Source organism: Populus trichocarpa, chromosome 18 (genome assembly GCF_000002775.5).
Source record: "Populus trichocarpa isolate Nisqually-1 chromosome 18, P.trichocarpa_v4.1, whole genome shotgun sequence".
Lineage (NCBI taxonomy): Eukaryota > Viridiplantae > Streptophyta > Magnoliopsida > Malpighiales > Salicaceae > Populus > Populus trichocarpa.
This window is the reverse complement of record NC_037302.2, coordinates 11,364,967-11,385,267: the sequence shown is the minus strand read 5'-3', so window position 1 is coordinate 11,385,267 and position 20,301 is coordinate 11,364,967. Positions and strand designations below refer to the sequence as shown.

The window sequence follows — 20,301 nt, the reverse complement described above, 5'->3', positions numbered from 1 at the left end:
AGAGAAAAAAAATTATAAAGCATAATCCCCAACTAACTTTGTATTGAAGGATGGATATGAAAAAAATCAATTTTAAAAAATGACCTAAAAAACATAAGTCAATCTAGGCTAACATTCCAAAATTATGACCTAGGTTATGAGTTTTGAATTACCTCATAAAAGGAGAACCAGAAACAACCATGAAGTCCAATTCTCAGTAAACCTAATAATGAAGGATGAAATTAAAGAAAAATCCAACACAAAATAAATATCAATCAAAATAATGAGGATGAGATTTGACATAAAAAAAGTAGGACACCTTGTAATTTTAGAGAGAATTTGTGTGGAAAAAAGGAGAGGGGAGAGATAAGAGAGAGGAGAAGAAAAAAGATAAAGGAAGACCCACACACCACCCACATGTACACGCACTGCATCACCAATAAGGGCTTACCGAGATGAGTCAAACACTACAAAAGAAGGTGGCATTCCACCACCATATGACGTTGCACGTGCTACTTGAGGGCAACGACATCTTTTACACGTTGGCGCGTGCAATGCAAGTAGTAGCATTTTATACATTACTCATTTACCTCAGTCTTGTAATTATTATTATTATTATTTTTTAAATTTGATCTTTTAAGCCTTAATTGCTTGAGATCAATAAAATCTAATTTAATTTTGCAAAATCAAACATCAACAACGCCTTAAATGTTTCCTTCATATCACAAATTCCTCTTATCCAGGAAACAAAAAAAAAACGTTTAAGTTCCATCTAAAATAAATTAAATTTTAATAGATCAAAATGAAAAGAAAAAAATTAAGATAAAAAAAAAGGGGATGGCCTTTTCTCTGGCCGTGCAATTAAGTCCTTGATTCTTTTAAGAAAAAAGGGTTGAACATTTATCGATTGTTCAATTTGATTTTCATAGCTTTAATTATTTTAAATCAAAACAATTTCATTTAATTTTGGCAAACCAAGTGCTATTTTTTTCTCTCAACATTCCAGAACCTCACCCTAAGTCAATCAAAGCAAAATATCAAGTTCGGTCCCAATTAAACCCAATTTGAAAAGATGACATTAAAGAGCCAAAAAAAAAAAAAAACTTGAGTGACAAAAAAAGAAGAAGCTAACACTGTTACAATTTATAGTAACTTTATGTCGGAGTGAACAATATTTCCCCTTTTTATTTTAGTTTTTTTTTTTTTTGTAATGGACGGTACTATTCAAGAAATAATGTCATTTTCTTTTAATTGATTATTGTTCAATTTTATCCTCTCAAATTATGTTAGCAACATTTTAAATGTTGCTATTTGTTTCTTTTTACATACATTCATGTATAGACAATATCTTTAAAAATTATGAAGTCTAATTTTTTAATACTTGTATGAGAAAGAATTTAAAGTGATAAATAAAAAAATGAAATAACTAGGACAAAAAAAAGGCCAACTGCTAAATTGAGGCGAAAACTTGAGTTTGATCCCTGAAGTTTTAATTTTTCATATTTTATTTGGTCTTTTTATTTTTTATTTTACATTTTGATCCTAAACTTTTATTTCTATCATGTTTTAAGTCTCTGCATGTTATGAAAGTATAGAGAAAGTCATCAAAAAATAAGAAATGAGCGAGAATAGGATTGGTCGGCCACTTTCTGACAATAGATAAAGTTGATTTTGATGTCAATGAGATTGTTTTGAAGTGTTGAGTTCAATGAAAGTAATTTGAAACTTCATATTTCATGAAAAAAAAATAGATTAAAGCTAAAAAATTGTTTTTTTTTATTTTTTTATCTAGTCTAATTTTTTTATTTTTTTACTAGTTCGATGTATTTCATGATTAAAAATAGCTTTACTTAGGTTAGTAGAATGTATTTTTAGGTGTTTTAATGAGAAAACAAATTTGAAATTGTTTTTTTTTTTTATCAAAAACCCAAAATCAACCTTCGCCAGGCCGAAATTTGAACCAAATCATGACAAGTCGCCTTCCTAAATAGATAATACGTTATTCATTTTATTAAAAAAAACATTAAAATTGATGATGTGTCATTCATCCATTAAGTCACATGCTTGGTCCAAGACACGTACTGACTTTTTTTTTTTTAGACCAAGCAAAGACCAAGCACGTGATTCCATCCTCCTAAGCCCAACCCTTGGCTTCTTTTTATATTACCCTTGTTTTTTAAAAGGATATTTTTAATTTTGAATAAAATTTACTATAAATAAATAAAATTAAAATAATATTTAAAATGTTATCTAATTTTGTTATAGCTTTCAAATAAGATAATATTTTTTTTATGATAATATTAACCTAATATATAAATATTATAAAAAAGCATTCTCATAAATGTTAAATGAGAATGATATATATATATATATATATATATTATTTTTATTGTAATTTTTTACACATGTTTTTTCAGATTAACTATTCTTTTATTTTTTCTCCATCGTGTACAAAATGATAATCGACAGTGAAAGGCTCCCCCGTTTTTTTATGTATATATCAATGAAAGTTAATGTATACTTTTTCATACGTGATTATACACTGATCGCAAGGAACAAATTGTTTTAAATTGTGAAAAAAAATCATTCTCATATAAAAAAAATAAAAAAGTATATTATATAAAATAATTTGAAAAAAATCAAAAGATAGACCCCTCATATTATTGGGTGATTGTATCATTATAGTAATGTTTAATTATTGTTCTTGATAATAAAGATGAAGATAGTGGAAATAGATGAGATAAGACTGAAAAAAAAAAAATAATTATGTTTGATAATTATATACAAAACATAATGATTATCTATGTATTCAATTTTGTTATGATGAATAACATATAATATGATATAAAAATATATATTTATTTTATATAAAAAAAAATTTAAAAAAATTATGATATTTAATTTTTAATCGATACAATATTAAAAAATAAAATAAAAAAAAATAATTAAAAAAAATCTAAAAATCAATATAAGCCAACCTCAATCAACTTTCGAAACCCATTTTGAAGATATTTTTATAAAAAATAAATTATAAAATCTAATTTTTAATAAATTAAATATTAAAAAATAATATATAAAAAAAAAAAACAGAGTGAAGCAGACTAATCTAAACCCAAAAACCGGATATTAAAGAATATTTTTATATTGCTCAGCCATTTTTTCCAGGGAAGAAAAATCTAATAAGAATATTAAAGAAACAAAGGTAATTAAAGGTGTCTGTCTCAGACGATAAAGACAGGCTACGAAGATAGGCTCTAAAGCACACAGCCCATCATAACAAACCTACATGTTTGTGTGTGTGTGTGTGTACGTGTATATATGTGTGTGGACTTTGACGGGTGTTGTAGTACATGAAGGGTCAGCAACCAAATTCCCAATAAGATATTGACACCTGTTAGCTGACAGATTAAAGAATTAGGCCTTGGTTTTGGCTCAAACCAAGGAGGTAAAATCCAAAGACTGAAAAGAGAATCACCATCACTAGCACATCGACTGAGATCTATTTATTTAGACATCCATCTCAATCTTTGAAGATCTTTTCTCAACGTACCTAGAAACTCTGTGGCAGAGCCTCGCAGTCGCAGGCAGAGGAGGGGAGGAGGAGATCTTCCATTTCTGAGCAAGAATTTTGTTTCAGCGGAGTAAAAAAGAGGACGCAATTATGTGGAAGAAACCATTTCCTTTATGAGGAAAGAATACGACTCCACATGCAAGTCCTGTCATGTGTGCCTGAAAGGGTCAAATGGGGCTCGACAAAACACTTCAACCTGGGCTTTTCACATATTAAAAGTAATGCATTGTGCCTTTGAATTTCCTCCTCCCTTTTTTTTTTTAAAAAAAATTTTCTTCTCCATTTAATGTCGTGCCTCTGCGGTTGGTAAGTTAATTTTAATGTTCATTTAATATTTTTCAAAGGATGTTGCTGTTTAAAATATCAACAGGCTTTTGAATAAACCGTGTTATTTTATAATTTTTTCCCTCAACTATACTCCTTCTTTAATGTTTTTTTTTTTAAAAATCAAAATAGTTATTGCTTTGCCTTTCTGATTATACAACAAATCTGCTGTCCAGCAGTAAATCCTCTTTCAGCCTCATTCATTGTCCATTTATGGATCTTGAAAGATCATCTCTCTCTCTCATTGCACAATTGCTCTCAGTTTTTTTCTTGTCAGCAAAAGACTTAATTCAAATCCTCCATGATAGAGTTCAGGAAGAAAGTAAAAATGTCCCAACAAAACCTCCTGTAAATCACTCAAGTCCCCGACCCTTCACCACCCCACTTGGACCCATCTCTGATCTTCTCCAGCTCAAAACTCCAAACCCCTTTTTGTTTTTTTTTCCTCTCTCTCTCTCTCTCTCTCTCTCTCTCTACCTTGCTGTTTTCCTTGTACTTGTATATATATATATATCTTGGCTAACCAAGCTCTCCACATCTCAAAACCCTTCCTTTCTCTTCCCTTTTTGTGTCCTTTACTTCTCCTTTATTCCCCATCTCTATCCACAAATTTCCCAGTTTCTAAAGAAACCTCTCAAAATTCCAAGGCCCATCAGTCCTATAAATTAAAGCAAGACCCTTTTACAAAACCTCCTCAAACCAAAACAAAACCACCCTCTTTCCCTCTCCCCTCTCAAAAAACAAACAAAAAAAAAAAACTAAACACCACCCCTCTCTCAATCTTTACAAAAGAATACCAATATGAAGGAATATTGGGGCTCCCTGGCCTCAGTACTTGGTGTTTTGGCCTTTTGTCAAAGTCTCCTTCAAGTATTGTTTCCACCAGAACTCCGGTTTGCAGCACTCAAGCTCTTCAACCGGATCTTTAACGTGTTCAATTCTTATTGCTACTTTGACATCACAGAAATTGATGGAGTTAACACCAACGAGCTTTACAACGCAGTCCAGCTCTATTTAAGTTCCTCTGTCTCCATCTCTGGTAGCCGTTTGAGCCTCACTCGTGCTCTCAATTCAAGTGCCATAACTTTTGGCCTAACAAACAATGACACACTCTTTGACACCTTCAATGGTGTCAATGTCCTTTGGGAACATATTGTGACTCAAAGGCAAGCGCAGACATTTTCCTGGCGTCCAATGCCTGATGAGAAGAGAGGTTTCACTCTACGTATCAAGAAAAAGGACAAGTCTTTGATTCTTGATTCTTATCTTGATTACATTATGGAGAAAGCCAATGATATAAGGAGGAAAAATGAGGACAGGCTTTTGTATACTAATTCAAGAGGTGGGTCTTTGGATTCAAGAGGGCATCCTTGGGAGTCAGTGCCATTTAAGCATCCAAGTACTTTTGAAACTCTGGCTATGGACCCTGCCAAGAAAGGTGAGATCATGGAAGATTTGAAAGATTTTGCAAATGGTCAATCTTTTTATCAAAAGACTGGAAGAGCTTGGAAGAGAGGTTATTTGCTCTATGGACCTCCTGGTACTGGTAAATCTAGCATGATTGCTGCTATGGCTAATTATCTTGGTTACGATATCTATGATCTTGAATTGACTGAGGTACACAATAACTCTGAACTTAGAAAACTTTTGATGAAAACAAGCTCAAAATCTATCATTGTTATTGAGGATATTGATTGTTCTATTAATTTGAGTAATAGGAAGAAGGGTACTGCTAATAATAGTTCAATTGGGAGGAGTTACTGTGACCCAGAAATGCGATCTGGCCCCGGTGTTGGTACTGGTGATGAAGGGGGGAATTCAATAACTTTATCTGGGTTATTGAATTTTACTGATGGTTTATGGTCGTGTTGTGGGAGTGAGAGGATATTTGTGTTCACTACAAACCACGTTGACAAACTTGATCCTGCATTGCTAAGGAGTGGTAGGATGGACATGCATGTTTTCATGAATTACTGTTCATTTCCTGCATTGAAGATTTTGTTGAAGAATTATTTGGGGCGTGAAGAAAGTGACTTGGATGAAGGGGTCTTGAAGGAATTGGAAGAGGTTATTGATAAGGCAGAGATGACTCCTGCTGATATCAGTGAGTTATTGATCAAGAACAGGAGAAACAAGGACAAGGCAGTGATTGAATTGTTGGAGGCACTGAAGGAGAGGGCAGAGAGGAAATCGAAGAGTGGAGAATGTGTTAGAGAGAAGAATTTGAATGACGTGGAAGAGGAAGAGCAAGAGAAGAGAGCCTTGGATAGTCCTAAAGAAGGTTGTGCCTTTGACGAGAGCTGCAAGAAAGATGAGGAGGATGAAGAAAAGAAGATTAAATGATATAGAAATGAAACGTTTTTGTTTTTTTCTTCTTTTGTAGCTGCTGCTGCTGCTGCAGGACGGTAAAGATGAAAAGGATATTGGTCTCTGAAGTATTATTATATCTTCAAATTTTGTTGGTGCACAAGCATAAGCCTTGCGGTTGGCTGCTGTGAAGATTGGAAGTGAATCTGTACTGGATAATAATATTAGGTCTCCAATTTTTTTCAATGTTTAATATAATTATCTATCTTAATGTTAATTAAATAATGAAACTAGTACCATATGATCAACAGATAAGCTTATTTGCATATGGTGTGGTGTGGTGGCTTGGCCATGTGGGGTTTTCTTATTTGTTTACAAGGGTCTAGAATGACACAGTCTTTCTTTCTCATTCTCGGCAACCCCCCCCCCCCCCCCCCCCCCCCCGCACATGCTCTACCATTACAGTTTTCAATTAGGGAATTGCAGCTTAGCAATGGAATGAGCCTGTGATCAATTACTATCGAGGGAGCACATGGGAAGGATCCACGTTATTCCTTCTTCATTTGTTTTGTATTTTCTTTACTGGGTTTTTTCTCTTCAAGATTCAGGGGAGATCTGTGACAGCAACCGGCCTCGCAGTGGCCGGAGTTATCAATTGCTAATTGAATGAATTGAAGCGATGCATGAGAAACAAGACGGGAAAGTGAAACATGATGGTTCGGAAATGAAAGAGCTTCTCGTGACTAGGAGTTAGGTAGCAGAGCTTGACAAATTGTCATGTGAACCCCCGTTCATTGTTGTTTTTGCAAGACAAGAATAAAGGCTCTTTGTCAATTCGAATGTCGCCCTTCTTGAAATTATGCGAAGATGGAGACGTAGTTCCCTCCTTATCCTTGCAATGGACGAATGCATTACTATTCATATGGTCAAAAATGGGGACCAATCTATTATTGAGTACATGTGTTCACAAGATAATCTGAAATAATTCCACGTTATATTGTAATAATCTTGTGCATAAAAGTGTCCTTTTCAATTCTTTCTTTATGTCAAATTAATGGATTTCTTTGTCTCACTTCCCACGAGTTTTCAAAAGGATGATAGTAAAAGAACAAAATGATGCATGGGTTTATGTTTACAGCATTTTCTTAAGAAGCCAATTTAAGGATGGGGAAACAACAACCAAGCAACCACCTTGGGACGTAATCAAGAAAAGTTTTCATAATCTTCTCGAGTTCTTCCCTAAAATTTGCTGAAGTGGGTACTTTCCTTTGTCATTTTCTAATTATGAAATAGTAACAATTCAAATCTTGAAGTGACATGGCTTGTGGATAGGATTTAAGGGGCGTTTTAGGAAAAACAAACATGGAAAGGGCAAACAATTGAACAAGCTCAAGATTTCATGTTGGTAAAAGGAAGGATTGATTAGCTAAAGTAACTAAAAAGTCTACATTTACAATGAGAAAGAGGAGGACATTTTTTCTGTGCGTGTTTGTTTGATTTCGAGACTGAGTTGGAAAGGCATCTGGGTGTCAATTTGCTCTCCAATATTAAAATATTTCGACATTTTCCATGGAAAACATGCCTTTTTGTGAAGGAAAAGGGTGGGACGATAGCTGGCAGGGGAAGCCAATTGTACATAATCTCTCTCATTTTTTACTTTATATTCCCTTCAAAAAGTAGGGTGGAGTTGAGGTGGATTCGCAAATAAGACAGCAGTAACAACTGCAAGCACAAAGATTTGTTGTCTTGAGGCATTTATGAGCAAACACTGCTTCAACACGGTAACATGATGAGTCTCACATGAGAGCCTTCGTCTTTAGAGTGTAGAGAAAGGTTTCTTTCTTAGGTATGGGCAATGCTTTAACTGCACTTGCTAATACAAGATGCTGGAAGGATTTAAAAGTAGCATGTGGATTACCATTTCCTCGAAGCTTTTATATGCCAGACCTGTTATAAGTTAGTAATTATATATACTTTCCTAAAAATATTATTAATTATATATATATATACTTTCCTAAAAATCTCTCCCCTAAAGCTTGGTTAATTTGACTAGCTAGATACTAGGAGGATATGGAGAGTGGAGAGATTCTAGTCTAGATCTTAGTTTCCCAAAATGAGAAACATTTTTTTAGCAATCTTAATTGGAATTTTTTGAGCCAAAAAAAATGTTTTTATTTAATATATGCTACAAATAAAAGAAGAAATCCAAGAATTTTTGCCACCCCTCCAAACCCAGTACATGTTTTTCATAACTACAATATTCAATTGATCACAAGCAATTAAGCAGCTCTTCAACTAATATGATCTTCTCTTGTGCCCTTGGTTGAAAAGTAACAAAGCTATTTACTTTTATGTTTTTGATATCCAGTCATAATCGGATATATATATACTCATGAAATCCCATGTAGATTTATCAATCGTTCAAGGGAGTCTCCTCATGAAATGTAACATCTATTCTAGATTTTTGTATCCAATGTTCAAATCACATGATTTCATCCACTTGTTTGGAGAGAAAAAAAGAAAAAAAACCCTAAAGACCAACGATGTTAGAAGAATCCAAACACACCGAAGAAAGTATCATGAACAACATGCAATCTTCACTTTTGAAATTCAAAAGACAACTGTGAAAGAATCGATTAAGATTAGCGTGAAACCACAAACCATCCATTTACTAGGGCGAGTAAGAAGGCATCAGGGAATTACTGTATGGTATGGTACTGTTGGTGAAAGTAACGGAGAAGCAGATCAATTATATACGCAGCCGTGCTTAAGCTGTTAATTGGGAGAGTACGTAGCTAGCTAGGGACTTCCTTGCTGGATATTAGCCTACAAAATTTGTGGCCCTGAGCATGGAGTGGAAGGAATATAGTTATGTGACAGTTCTTCAGGAAACAAGGGGGATGCATTTACGAAGGTGGACCATTGATAGTTTGGAGCTTGGATTCTGTATCTCCTCAATGTTGATTCTTCAACAATTTTGCAGGTCTAGCCTCTTGGCATTTTGTGACTATCCATACCTTTAGATCAGGAATCATTGTTATATTGAACCAAAATGTTTCTGGTCTTCACCTCAATTATAACAAGCAACATTTCATGCATACACAAAAGAAAAGAAAAGGGAAAAAGGGAACAGAAAAAGGTATGAAATTATGAATTGACATGCCCACAGACAACGAAGCAGGTATATATTTGAGATAGCTCAGCTCCAATCCAACACCCATCACTATTCGCAATCCATGCATGCTATGCAACAAATAGTTGAGTCTTTATATTTATAAAGTATACCTTCATTGGCGAGAAAATACAGCAACTTTTATTCTTATGGTTTCCCATTGAAGCGTTCATATGTCCCACAGAGAGAAAAAATTGAATGGTAAGGTTGGCTTTCTCTACCAAACAATTGAAGTCTAGTATTGCTGCCTAATTGCCGTGCTGCAATAAGCAAGAATAAATTCAACGGTGTTGCTTGCAGAACATTCTCATGTCAAGACCAGTTGTTATCTGTTGAAAGAAAAAGAGTACTCTTGCAATTTGGCATAATTTTAAGATGTGCTAGAACCTTTTTCTGGGAAAAAAAAATGTAATTAGAGCCTAAAACATAACCAGCTTAGTGTGAAAAACTGGACACAATTCATTAACCTCGTGTATAAAGTTACTTTAAATTTTAATTCTGAAATAGGTAAAGTAATCACTGTTACTAAACCTGGTTGGAGTTAGGTGACGGAAAAAAATAACCCGGAGGTTACCTTGTTTGACTTAGTTGATCTGACGAGTCGACCCGTGAATCGATCAAACTTGGTTTAATTTTTTTTTATAAAATAAGTGATTGTCACAAAGCAACCTATAATCCAGACCTTGTGTCGAGTAACTTCTATATCAAATTTAATAACGTACACGTATACGAAACATGGAATTCATAAAACACTTTGCGTTGATAACTTATGTTGTTGATAGATTTACCGACAAAACTCGGTTGCAACCACTATTTATTTTTTATCCAAAACAATGTCATTTTGATTTATAAAAAAATTGAGGTTGACCCGAGTGACTCGAACAAAACCCAGTGATCCAGGTAAAACATGTGACCTGGGCCTTGAACCGGGTCGATCATCGGACTGGGTTTAAAAACTCTGTTAGACACACTAAAACTCGTAATCCCTTTTCAATTGGAGTTTGTGATAATAGCATGCGAAGAGTACGACTATATTTTTATCTTGTGTTACCTCACGAGTCAAATTAATTTTTTAAAACATAAAATTAGTGTAAAAACATTTAAAAATAATTACTAATTAACAAACATCGTCGAAAAAAGTTTTGTTAGGAATTTTCTATTCGTTGAAATTTTCACAGGTAATTTTTAATTATATTAGAAATGTTGAAGGAATATTGCACCAAAAAATAAAATACCCTAGCCAGTTTCATGTCACATTCTCCTATTAAATAAATTACCAATGATATATTTCGTTGTCTATCCATTAAAAAAAAACCTAAATATTGTTGAGTGCATAGCCGATGGAATTTGCGACAGAATTGCCATTAAGATTAATATTTTTTAGTTATGTAGTTATATTTGTGTGTGTGTGTGTGTGTGTGTGTGTGTGTGTTTAAGATGAATTTTCAAGGGTTTCCTTACAATTTTCCCTTGCCCTCTCCTTCCTCACTTGGCCGGCCACTTGTGGCCATAAAAAACACTATCCATTCCTTTTAAAATTCACTAATTTTCCTTAATTACATTCTTGACCCATAGTTCTTTAAATTACACATTAAACCCCACGTTCCTTCTTTCTTTTAATCTAATGTTTCTTAATTTTTCTTCCATTTAATTTCACCCCATGTATAAAGTACACTTCTTTTATTTTTATTTTTTTCAAATTAATTTTAGCACATTTACTAACTTACAGTTGTCTAATTTAATTAATTGCAACGTGATTTTTTTATACTTTCCTGACCACACTCTCCCTTCAATGTTGCATCCATTGTCAATTTGTACATTAATTAATTAATTTTTTTTAAAAAAAATTATATTCTAACTCAAAAAATATATATTCTATCTTAACTTAAATAGTTCCACCAAGCATCTATCATAGTCATTTATTCAAGATAATATTAGACATGACCCCATTAAAATAATAGTTTCTCGAATGGTGATTTTGTCATACTTGTGATAAAACATGCAACTTTAATATTTATATGCGTACAAAATAAAATCACACAAAGTCACTCATTTTCATTTAATATGAATCTTAAAATAATTTAATCAAACTAAATAAACTTGGACACTATAACTTATATTGAGTGACAAACCTACTATTCTATAATAATTTTACAGGAATATAAATCTTCTGAACAAGGGATTCCACTTTTGTTGTACAAAATGGACAAGTCTAGGTTAATATCATGTTTATTAGGTATCTTTTCATGATTGATATCTAAATTAATAACACGATTACCGATATAATCAATACTAATGTTGATTGATACAACATTAATAATAATTCTCTTTAAACTTTTTCTCAGGATTTCCAAAAATCATAACACAAGTTAATTCCTGATTTTAACAAATATGAACATGGAAAAAATAAATTAATGAGTCAATCGAGTTAACTTAGTACGCAACAAGCCAAAACCCAGATGAACCACAACTAAACACTCTCAGACAAACAAGCAAAAACCCAGATGAACCACAACTAAACACTCTCAGACAAATAACACAATGTAAAGAGCTGAATCAAACCCATGTTAGAACTAGCAAATGCAGCAAGATCGATCGATGACAAGCAAGGACGTCAAGATCAACAAGAAAGAACAAAGCTTCTTTAACTTTTGTCTCGATTTCTGAAGAAGTAATCTAGAGAATTCAACAACAAAACTTTACTCATGTATATATATATATGTTTACTTCTAATTCCTCCTAACGTGAACGATGACATTAAGATGGTAACTTAAAACTAATAGCCACGTCACCCAGTCATAACTTCAGAAAAAGAAAAAAAAACTTTTATCTTCTCGTATGAACTCACGACTTTCCTCCATCTATACAAGTTGGAACTCGATCTCCTGATTTCCCACGCATATAAAACCAAACAAATACAGAAAGAAAAATTCAACTCTGAAGCTTGAACTTCACCATCATTTCCCCTTTTAATTGCTCGCATTTCAGAGTCTTTGTCGACATCCAAACACCAAAAAGTCCGATTATATATAAACTAAAGGATAAATTCAAATATAAACAAGTCCCAATCATGGTTATACTCAAGTAGTCATAACCTAACCCTAGAATTGCAACCAAACTAATTTCTTTTAATATGAATTAATAAAATCACATCAACAAGAGAGATTCAATACCATGACACTTTACGCACATATAAATATGATGTATTTCTTCGTCTTCTTCTTTCCCCTCTAAATTATAAAATTAAACTCAATTTTATCGAAAAAAAAATAAAATTCATTTTCCCTCAAATCCCAAACAAATCCTTACATGCAAATCATACATTAATATAAGAATATATTCCATAATACAAGAAATTATTATGAAGAATACAAGAAAATATTCCATAGTACAAGAAAATATTACGAAGAAGAAGAAGAATAGGGGAGGGAGCTATTTATTATAAATTATTTACATTTGTTGAAAATAATATTTCATTGGCAATTTTATCGGTAAATCATGATGTATCAAGTTACCAATATAATTACCGATGAAACTTTTATTGATTTTTTTAATTTTTTATAACTTCAAAAATTATCAACAAAACATAGCTCGTCATTATTCTAATCAGAAATTGGAGATGAAAATTCTCTATCACTAGTTTTGATAGAAATTGCCAATGGAATATTATTGATAGACATTTATGTTCTGATTTGTTAATTTTCTGGTAGTAAAAACAACTTTCAACAAAGATTTAAGCATTAATGACATTTGGATTAAAGTCTAATGGTATATAGATTGTGTTTTTTTGTTTTTCTTGGCGAAATTACCATTTCTTTTACGTGAAACATGTTGAATATAGAGTTCTGTTACAGCCTTACTACAAAAAACAAAAATCATCAGCCACAACAAAAATTGATGAGCATCAGATTCTGATTCAGGAGTACGGGAGCCAATAAAAAATTAATGGGAACTGATATATGATTGATTGGATAGATCATCAACCATCGTCAAAAGGTTATAGAATCTTAGAACAAATGAAGGTTTATAATCAATATAAGATGATAATGGGCAAATATCCAAAAATACTTGACGTCGAAGCTTTCAAAGATTGGATTCTTTTAGACCAATATGTGAACCAACGAGCCAATCTTTTTGCATATGCTATGTTTCTCCAATTAGGACCGTATCTCTGGGCACCCACGACCATCCCTTTGTCCCCTTCAAGCTCTAAAGGTTCCTAACAGGTGGGAACCGTATTTTCCTTCCACCATGCAAAAGCATGAAGGTATAAAATCAAAAGAACAATTCTGGTTCTTAACAAGAAGTTAGCCTTGCAGATGTGATCGGACACAGCCACACACAGCAATCACACGCTTTCTTTTCCAGTAAAAAATAAAGTAAAAAAGTCGATTAGCTATCCAGCCCATTCAAAGAAAATGATCGATCATGGGTTTGAATAATAACTTGTGTGGTGCAGATCTCAAACTGATTTGCATATTCTGAAGAAGTCTAGGGTCAGCCAGCCATACTGGTCTATGGTGACATGCATGAATTAATTATTCCATTTTTTGGATGATATTAATGAGCTTGATGGATTATGTGCTCTAGATATACTAGTAAATAATAACTTTTAGAACTTAATTTTGACTAGACTATTGTTAGAACTTAGCTGCAGCCTCTGCAGAAACGCTGAAATGAAGCTGTCAGAATTGAATGTCAAGGAAAAGATCGCACCCTCCAAGGTAGAGATAGCTAGATAGATTAACGTGCATGGGAGATATCAACGTCCCAATGGATATATACAGGTCAAAATACGTACCAGCCGGATCAACCAGGCATGGAGAGCTTTTAGCATCATGCTATATATCTTAGCTCTTGCTTGCTGCAATATTTTCCGATCAAGGCTCTTGAAACAAAGAAAATATATACAATAACGGTGGTCAAGGATTTGACTGCATAATGGAACAATTCAAGACAATATCAATTACATCCATTACTATTCCTCTCTTCCTTTTCAAAAAATAAATATATAAACAGACTGATTAACTTTATGATGAACTGAGTTATAAAGCGATGAGGTGACCTGCTAACTTGGAGTTGGGTTTGTGCTAAGTTTCATGTCCAACTATTTCTCACTATAATAACTTTGTTCTGGTGTTCCGTTTTATATAAAAATACAAAACAGCATCGTTTTTATGTTTTCTTTAAAAAACACAAAACTCAGTCCTGGTGTTCTGATTCATATAAAAATACAAAACGACATCGTGTTTATGTTTTCTTTACAAAAACAAAACTTAGACTAACCTATTAACTCATGAGTTGACCCGCACAACTCATGATGTAGGCATTGAGCTGGGTTGGAGGCCAGGTTGGGCCTCATGAATATTAATTATCGTATCTACTCAACTAATCCCAATGGCAGTTGAAGCATCTAATGCCATTACCCAACTATAACAACTGGGCTTCGTGAGTGCCAATGGACATTTGATGGGAAAATCAGGATTTTTTAATATGGTAAAAGCCCACTGATATGGCGGCCCATCATAACATACATTGCCCTGTCCTATCAAGAGCATGGGCTAATGATAAATGGGCTTAAAGTCCATGGAGGAGGTTCACCAGAACCATGCTGGACTGGTTTTGAGAGCAGAACAAAGCTGGGAGCTGCCCCAAATACAAGTGCAGCTAGGAAGAAAATAAACTCGAGAGAGAGCACCACCACCACCAGGACACTCACTGGTATGGAGCTTCATCGTCTTCTTTGCTTTTTTTTTTTTTTACCGCCTTATTGCTTTTCTCTCTGCCCCAAAATTCTTGTTCCTTCTATATAAAATCACATGTGCAAATGCGATTGTTTTACTCTTCCTGAAGCTTTTTTCAAGCTCATTGAATGCGGATTTATCCCAAATAGGATTTTAGGGTTTGATTGTTTATTTATTTTTATTTATTCTAGGTACTTTTTAATTTCTTTTATACTTAGTTTTTAGACATCTGTCAAGTCCTTCATCTTATAGTTTGCTGCAAAAATTTTGCATATATATGCCCTAAATTCTTGTTTTATTAGTTATGGTGTTGAGGATTGAAGAAAAAATATGCAATTTCTGGTTGCTTATTTCATCTTTTGTTGTGTATGCATGAGTATGATGCCTGCCTGTGTTCTGAAATACCACAAAGCTACTTAAAGAAAAAAGAAATGTAGGGTTTTCAGATCATTTTAGCTGCAGAAAGTTGTTGTGCTTCGTTGTTTTAGGTAATCAACATTAAAATTATCTGCATGTTTAGTTTCTAAGACTTTTGAATCGTTGAATTTTAATGTCACTAGTAAATTGCATCTGGGATGTTGCGAAATGTGAAGTTTTATAATCAAATAATTAGTTTTCTTGTACCCCTTCAAGTTTTTTCTTCTTTCATTTCCTGTACTTTTTTTAATTTTTTGCAATAGTACATTTCTCCTACAATCAGGTTAAAACTCACTGAACTTTTTTTCCTCTATAGAGAGGATATGTGCGATTTGATGTTTAACTTCCAGTATGTTTTAAGTTTTCTGGTGTGGAAGAATGAATCTGTGAAAAAAAAACTGCAATGCAAGAAATGTAAGAATTTAACTGTAATTGATTTTTACACTGCGATAACAAGGCAAGTAAATAAATACTATAGCGATAGCCATCCATGCTGCTGGCAAGTAATTTTAACTCATTGATTTTGCAAATAAATTGAATGTTTACCTATTATCTTGAAGTTGTGCAAGCTTCCTTTTTCATGAATCAACTTTTCACATATGTTGCAATAATTGATAAAGGCTTTATTTTCTATGATAATTTACAGTATTGATTCATTGGATTTCCATTTGTATTGAAGCTTATGCTAATCATGGGTGACAAATTTTATGACATTATTTTCTTCATATAATTTTCAAAAGTTTCCTGTAAACAATATTTAGAGGTAGGGAGAAAATGAGCAAGGTGCCAAGAAGAGAGAGTCCATGGGGGATGCCAGAAGGAGACAATCGCGAACCAAAGGCACATCGATGCAATGATCGAGCTGAGGATGTTATCCAGGTTCTTATCTTATGGTTTTCAAATTTTTTTTCCTTCCAGAATGTTGGTTTTTGGGTTCAAAAGGTTTAATTATTTATATTATTTCTTTGTTTTCTTAATATTTTCTCTTTAATTATTCTTGAAAATTTTCAAACAGGTTTGTGGAACAGCATATTTAGTAGTTGGAAATTAACAGTTTTTAAGATTAAGAATATTTTAGTTCCCGTGTTTTCTGCCAAATGACACTGATTATCTCATCCTCTTTTGCTGATAACCAAAATGAGCACCGCTGCTTGTAAGATATTGAGTCTGCGCTTTATGTTATTTGGAGAGTTCTGGGGGTCTGATTTGACGTTAATGAAGTAGATCACAATTAGAAAAATTGTCATCATGACAACTTAGGAAACATGAGTGTAGTTGGCCTGCTAAATATTACCATCAAATGCATAGACAACCATTTATCTGAAGCAGCTGAATAAACCACCCTCTAATCAACTTCAAGAATGATTTCTCAGAAAACCACTTCTTCTAAGAATCAAGATCAAGATCAGTTTTTAATGCTCACCATTCAGATTCAGCAGAAGATTAATTCCCAGCATTGCTGCAAACCCACCGAACAAGAAACCAGTTGAGTTTTGACGTAAGCCATCAGCTCCTGGTAATACCTGCATTTCCCATGCTTCCACCATCAGTATCAACCTTGATCCATCCACGAGTTGTAAAAGATCAACTGCTCTTCTTGGCATGCTACATTTTATTCTTAAGAATGTTAATAAAGCATTTTTTTTATGTAAGATAGTTTTAGTTGATGTTAGGAAGTTACTTGGGCTTCATTTCATCACTTTACAGAATTTCTGTGTAAGCTTTGTTATCTCTGTGATATTTTTACATCTTGGTTACTTATCTTCAAAAAAAAAAAAAATCATCTTGATTTACTAAAAATCTGCGTTGTTACTATGTGCAGAAAATTTTTGTGTTATCTTTACAATAGTTGGAAAAAGAAAATCTTAAAATGCTTTATTTGTTGTCATTTTGGTACTTGATGGATAACAATCTATGATATCAAATGGTTTTCATGAGATTAACACTTAAATTTCAAATGGTTTGAGAGTAGAATTTGGAGTCATAATAGTTTATCATGTGAACAACAGAAGAAAATAAGAAAAGAACTACATGGAAGAGTTAGGCACTCATGGCCTTCAAGCATCAAAAGTCTACCGTTACTTTATAGTAAGCCACATTCGTAGACTCACAATCTAACAATAACAAATCCTAGTATTGAATCAAATTAATTTTAAACAAACATTTCTAATTAAAAAGACCTAAAGTGAAAAACAAAAAATCACTTGGTGTAGCATTGATTAAAGTAATCGGGTATGACGACTTAAAACTTAAGTGTATATTTGCAGCCAATAGATATGTAGCCATGCAGCTGTAGAATAATGCTGTCCAATGCAAAACCAGTGGGAGAAACTGTCCCTGCACCATGCTTTTACATTGATGTCTGATTAGTTCTTTACTTCTATTTGGAAATTTAGTGGAGTTGCATGCTGTTTATGTGCCTCAAGGGAATAAACTGAACCTATTTCATAATATTCAAATAAAACTATTAATCCTAGACTGATATTATTTTTCTGGTTCTGAAAATGATATCATAAACTAGAAGTAAAATACATCATAAAAATTCTGGAAAATGTCTCTTTTTTCATTAGATGAATAAAAATATTTTTATTGATATTTGATACTGACTCCTAAGGATTATGATAGATTTGTATCAGTTCCTGTATGTGGAAACAATTAGGTTATCTGTTTTCTCTGGCCATGCTGGCACTTCCTATAAAAAAGAAAGTTAAGGACCATTTTACTTTTTCATCAGCCATGAACATGATGTTTTTCCTTACCGATGTACTATGCTGGGGGGGGGGGGGGGGGGTTGGAGCAAATCTGCTTAGTTGTTAGTGTGAATAAAAAATTTTCATTGCTTTTTCATTATATGTTCTGAATGTGTCATTTTGTTTTCCTATGGTGTAGGCTTGTTTTGAGGGAAACCCGTTTAAGACAGTTCCTGGACCTTTCAAGCTCTTCTGGCAATGCATGCGCTCTAAACCTGGGTATGTTTTGGCTTAGATTTGGAGTATCCTTGTCTGTGCTCTCAACTAGTTTCCATGACTTCTCTGGAATGCCACTTGAGCCCTTGATTGGTAATTTTTTAAGAAACACTGACAAAGCATTTTAAGTTGCTTTATCTCAGTACTCTGGTCAAATCCCACAATCTGAGACCTGCCGTGGTTACACACCCCTAGTGATGGCACTTAAGCTCATCTTCATACTACATACCTCTTTGATGTTTATGAGTGTAAATGGCTGCATCATCAATAGTGTTAGTTTTTTCAAAAAAACAAATTTCCAGTAGTGGTAGTAGTAAGAGCACGTGACAAGTTGTGTGGTTATGCAGGGAGGAACCAACAGAGCCGTACACCTATTTGCAAATTGATCCCCCAAGGAGAGAGGTGCAACTTGAGTAAAAACAGCTTCTTTCACTGCATTCGTGAGATTTCCATTTGTTCCAATCTTGTGTTTGCTAGGCTTCCAACTTTTGGTTATCTCATCAAATGGGTGAATTGTAACAAATATTCGCATTTGGGGTGGCGGCACAGGTATTCTAGCCTTTCGCTTTGCAATAATGATTTGGTTCATTGAGTACAAAAGGTAAATTGATGTGAGTACTTTCCTCGACAATATTTGGAATCAAAATATTATCGAAGTTGTAAAACATTGTCTCAACTTTGCAGATGTTGCCCTACATGAAGCTTCTTTAGTGATGTGCCATTTATTTTTTATCACCTGACAAACACAAAGCAAGGCACAATGATTTCAAAGTTGGATAAATTAGGGTAGTTGTAGCAAAATTTACCAGTACAATGGCCTCACTTTCTTCGTTTCCGGATCTTATTCCTGCTACTCTAAATGCTTCTTTGTTTTTTTGAAAAATCTATTCAAGTAAATCGTTTAATTATCTTGCCACTTGAACTACTTGCATTACAGCACTCCACCCAACAGTGCATTTCAGCATTCCACAAGCACTGAGTGCCATTGTCGATGGTCGAGTGATATTATTATCACCCATTCATAAATAATGTATTTGTTTTCGCCCATTTAGTAAACATAGTTTTTCTTACATACTATGTTTATTACACTTATTTTTTTCATTGATTGGATTTTGGGTTATGCAACAGAGGAGGGTTTTTTTATTTGTTTATTATATAAAAACTAAATAAATCGGAATCAGATTCGAACTTGCTTCCATGAAAGAAACTATCAGATAAATAATATAATGGTTAGGTTAAAACTGAATGCACTTTGATTTTATAAAATTTCACATTATTCAATTTTGGTGATGTATTTGTAATCTTCCTGCATTTGCGCCTCTAAAATGTATCTAAATTGAAACTTTTCTCCAGCCTACTTCAGGGACTGTAATCTGATTCAATTACTAGGATCGGATCGTGTGTTGAGAAGGGTGAAGTGTTATGAAGGATATATGATATGAGACTGGAAAGGATGGAGACTTTGAACTGATTGGCTGGGCCTACGTGATGACATATTTGCATCACGATGGGAGCAGCCTCTCATTCATAGGGATATATTTAACTCAATATATAGCGTGCGGCCGATAAGGTTATCGTGGATTGCTATAGTAGATTTATTATTTGTCTTCACTGGGAAATAGTGGCGTAATTTGATATTTTCTAGTAGTTCACTGTCATTAAAAGATTATTTAGCAGTATTTAAGTTTTTTAAAAACTTTTTCACAGTAAAATTATGTTTTTACCTCTGGCGTTAATAAAATTTAGAACTGTTATCTAAAAGTTTTTCATCTTTTCACAAATTTTAAAACAGTAAAAATACTTATTTGCTATTAAGGTAAA

At 33.4% G+C, this 20,301-nt stretch overlaps 2 protein-coding genes across 4 annotated transcripts; both read left to right on the top strand.

Annotated features, from left to right (window-relative positions):
* The first annotated feature begins 400 nt into the window (after window positions 1–400).
* LOC18107767 (uncharacterized) lies at window positions 401–19,201 on the top strand. 3 transcript variants are annotated; one of them, XM_052448989.1, is made up of 4 exons: window positions 401–410; window positions 16,276–16,393; window positions 18,404–18,483; window positions 18,828–19,201. In XM_052448989.1, exons 2-4 carry the CDS (start codon window positions 16,289–16,291, stop codon window positions 18,895–18,897), a joined length of 255 nt encoding a protein of 84 aa, XP_052304949.1. In that variant the 5' UTR covers window positions 401–410; window positions 16,276–16,288; the 3' UTR covers window positions 18,898–19,201. The 3 variants fall into 3 exon arrangements, with proteins under 3 accessions (XP_052304949.1, XP_024445481.1, XP_024445482.1); XM_024589713.2 differs by lacking the exon at window positions 401–410 and adding an exon at window positions 14,963–15,074; XM_024589714.2 differs by lacking the exon at window positions 401–410 and adding an exon at window positions 14,970–15,074 and having other exon boundaries at window positions 16,255–16,393.
* Window positions 4,087–6,507, top strand: LOC7488976 (AAA-ATPase At5g57480). Its single transcript, XM_024589520.2, has one exon. The coding sequence runs from the start codon at window positions 4,676–4,678 to the stop codon at window positions 6,215–6,217; it is 1,542 nt and encodes a 513-aa protein (XP_024445288.1). The 5' UTR covers window positions 4,087–4,675; the 3' UTR covers window positions 6,218–6,507.
* Window positions 19,202–20,301: the final 1,100 nt, after the last annotated feature.

What these genes read in the sequence shown, in the direction of transcription:
- LOC7488976 (XM_024589520.2), top strand. Translation starts at nt 4,676, where the DNA reads ATGAAGGAATATTGGGGCTCCCTGGCCTCAGTACTTGGTGTTTTGGCC.
- LOC18107767 (XM_052448989.1), top strand. Translation starts at nt 16,289, where the DNA reads ATGAGCAAGGTGCCAAGAAGAGAGAGTCCATGGGGGATGCCAGAAGGA. An exon ending in GAGCTGAGGATGTTATCCAG is followed by an intron (nt 16,394 to 18,403) that starts GTTCTTATCTTA and finishes CCTATGGTGTAG; the next exon opens with GCTTGTTTTGAGGGAAACCC. An exon ending in TGCATGCGCTCTAAACCTGG is followed by an intron (nt 18,484 to 18,827) that starts GTATGTTTTGGC and finishes GTGGTTATGCAG; the next exon opens with GGAGGAACCAACAGAGCCGT.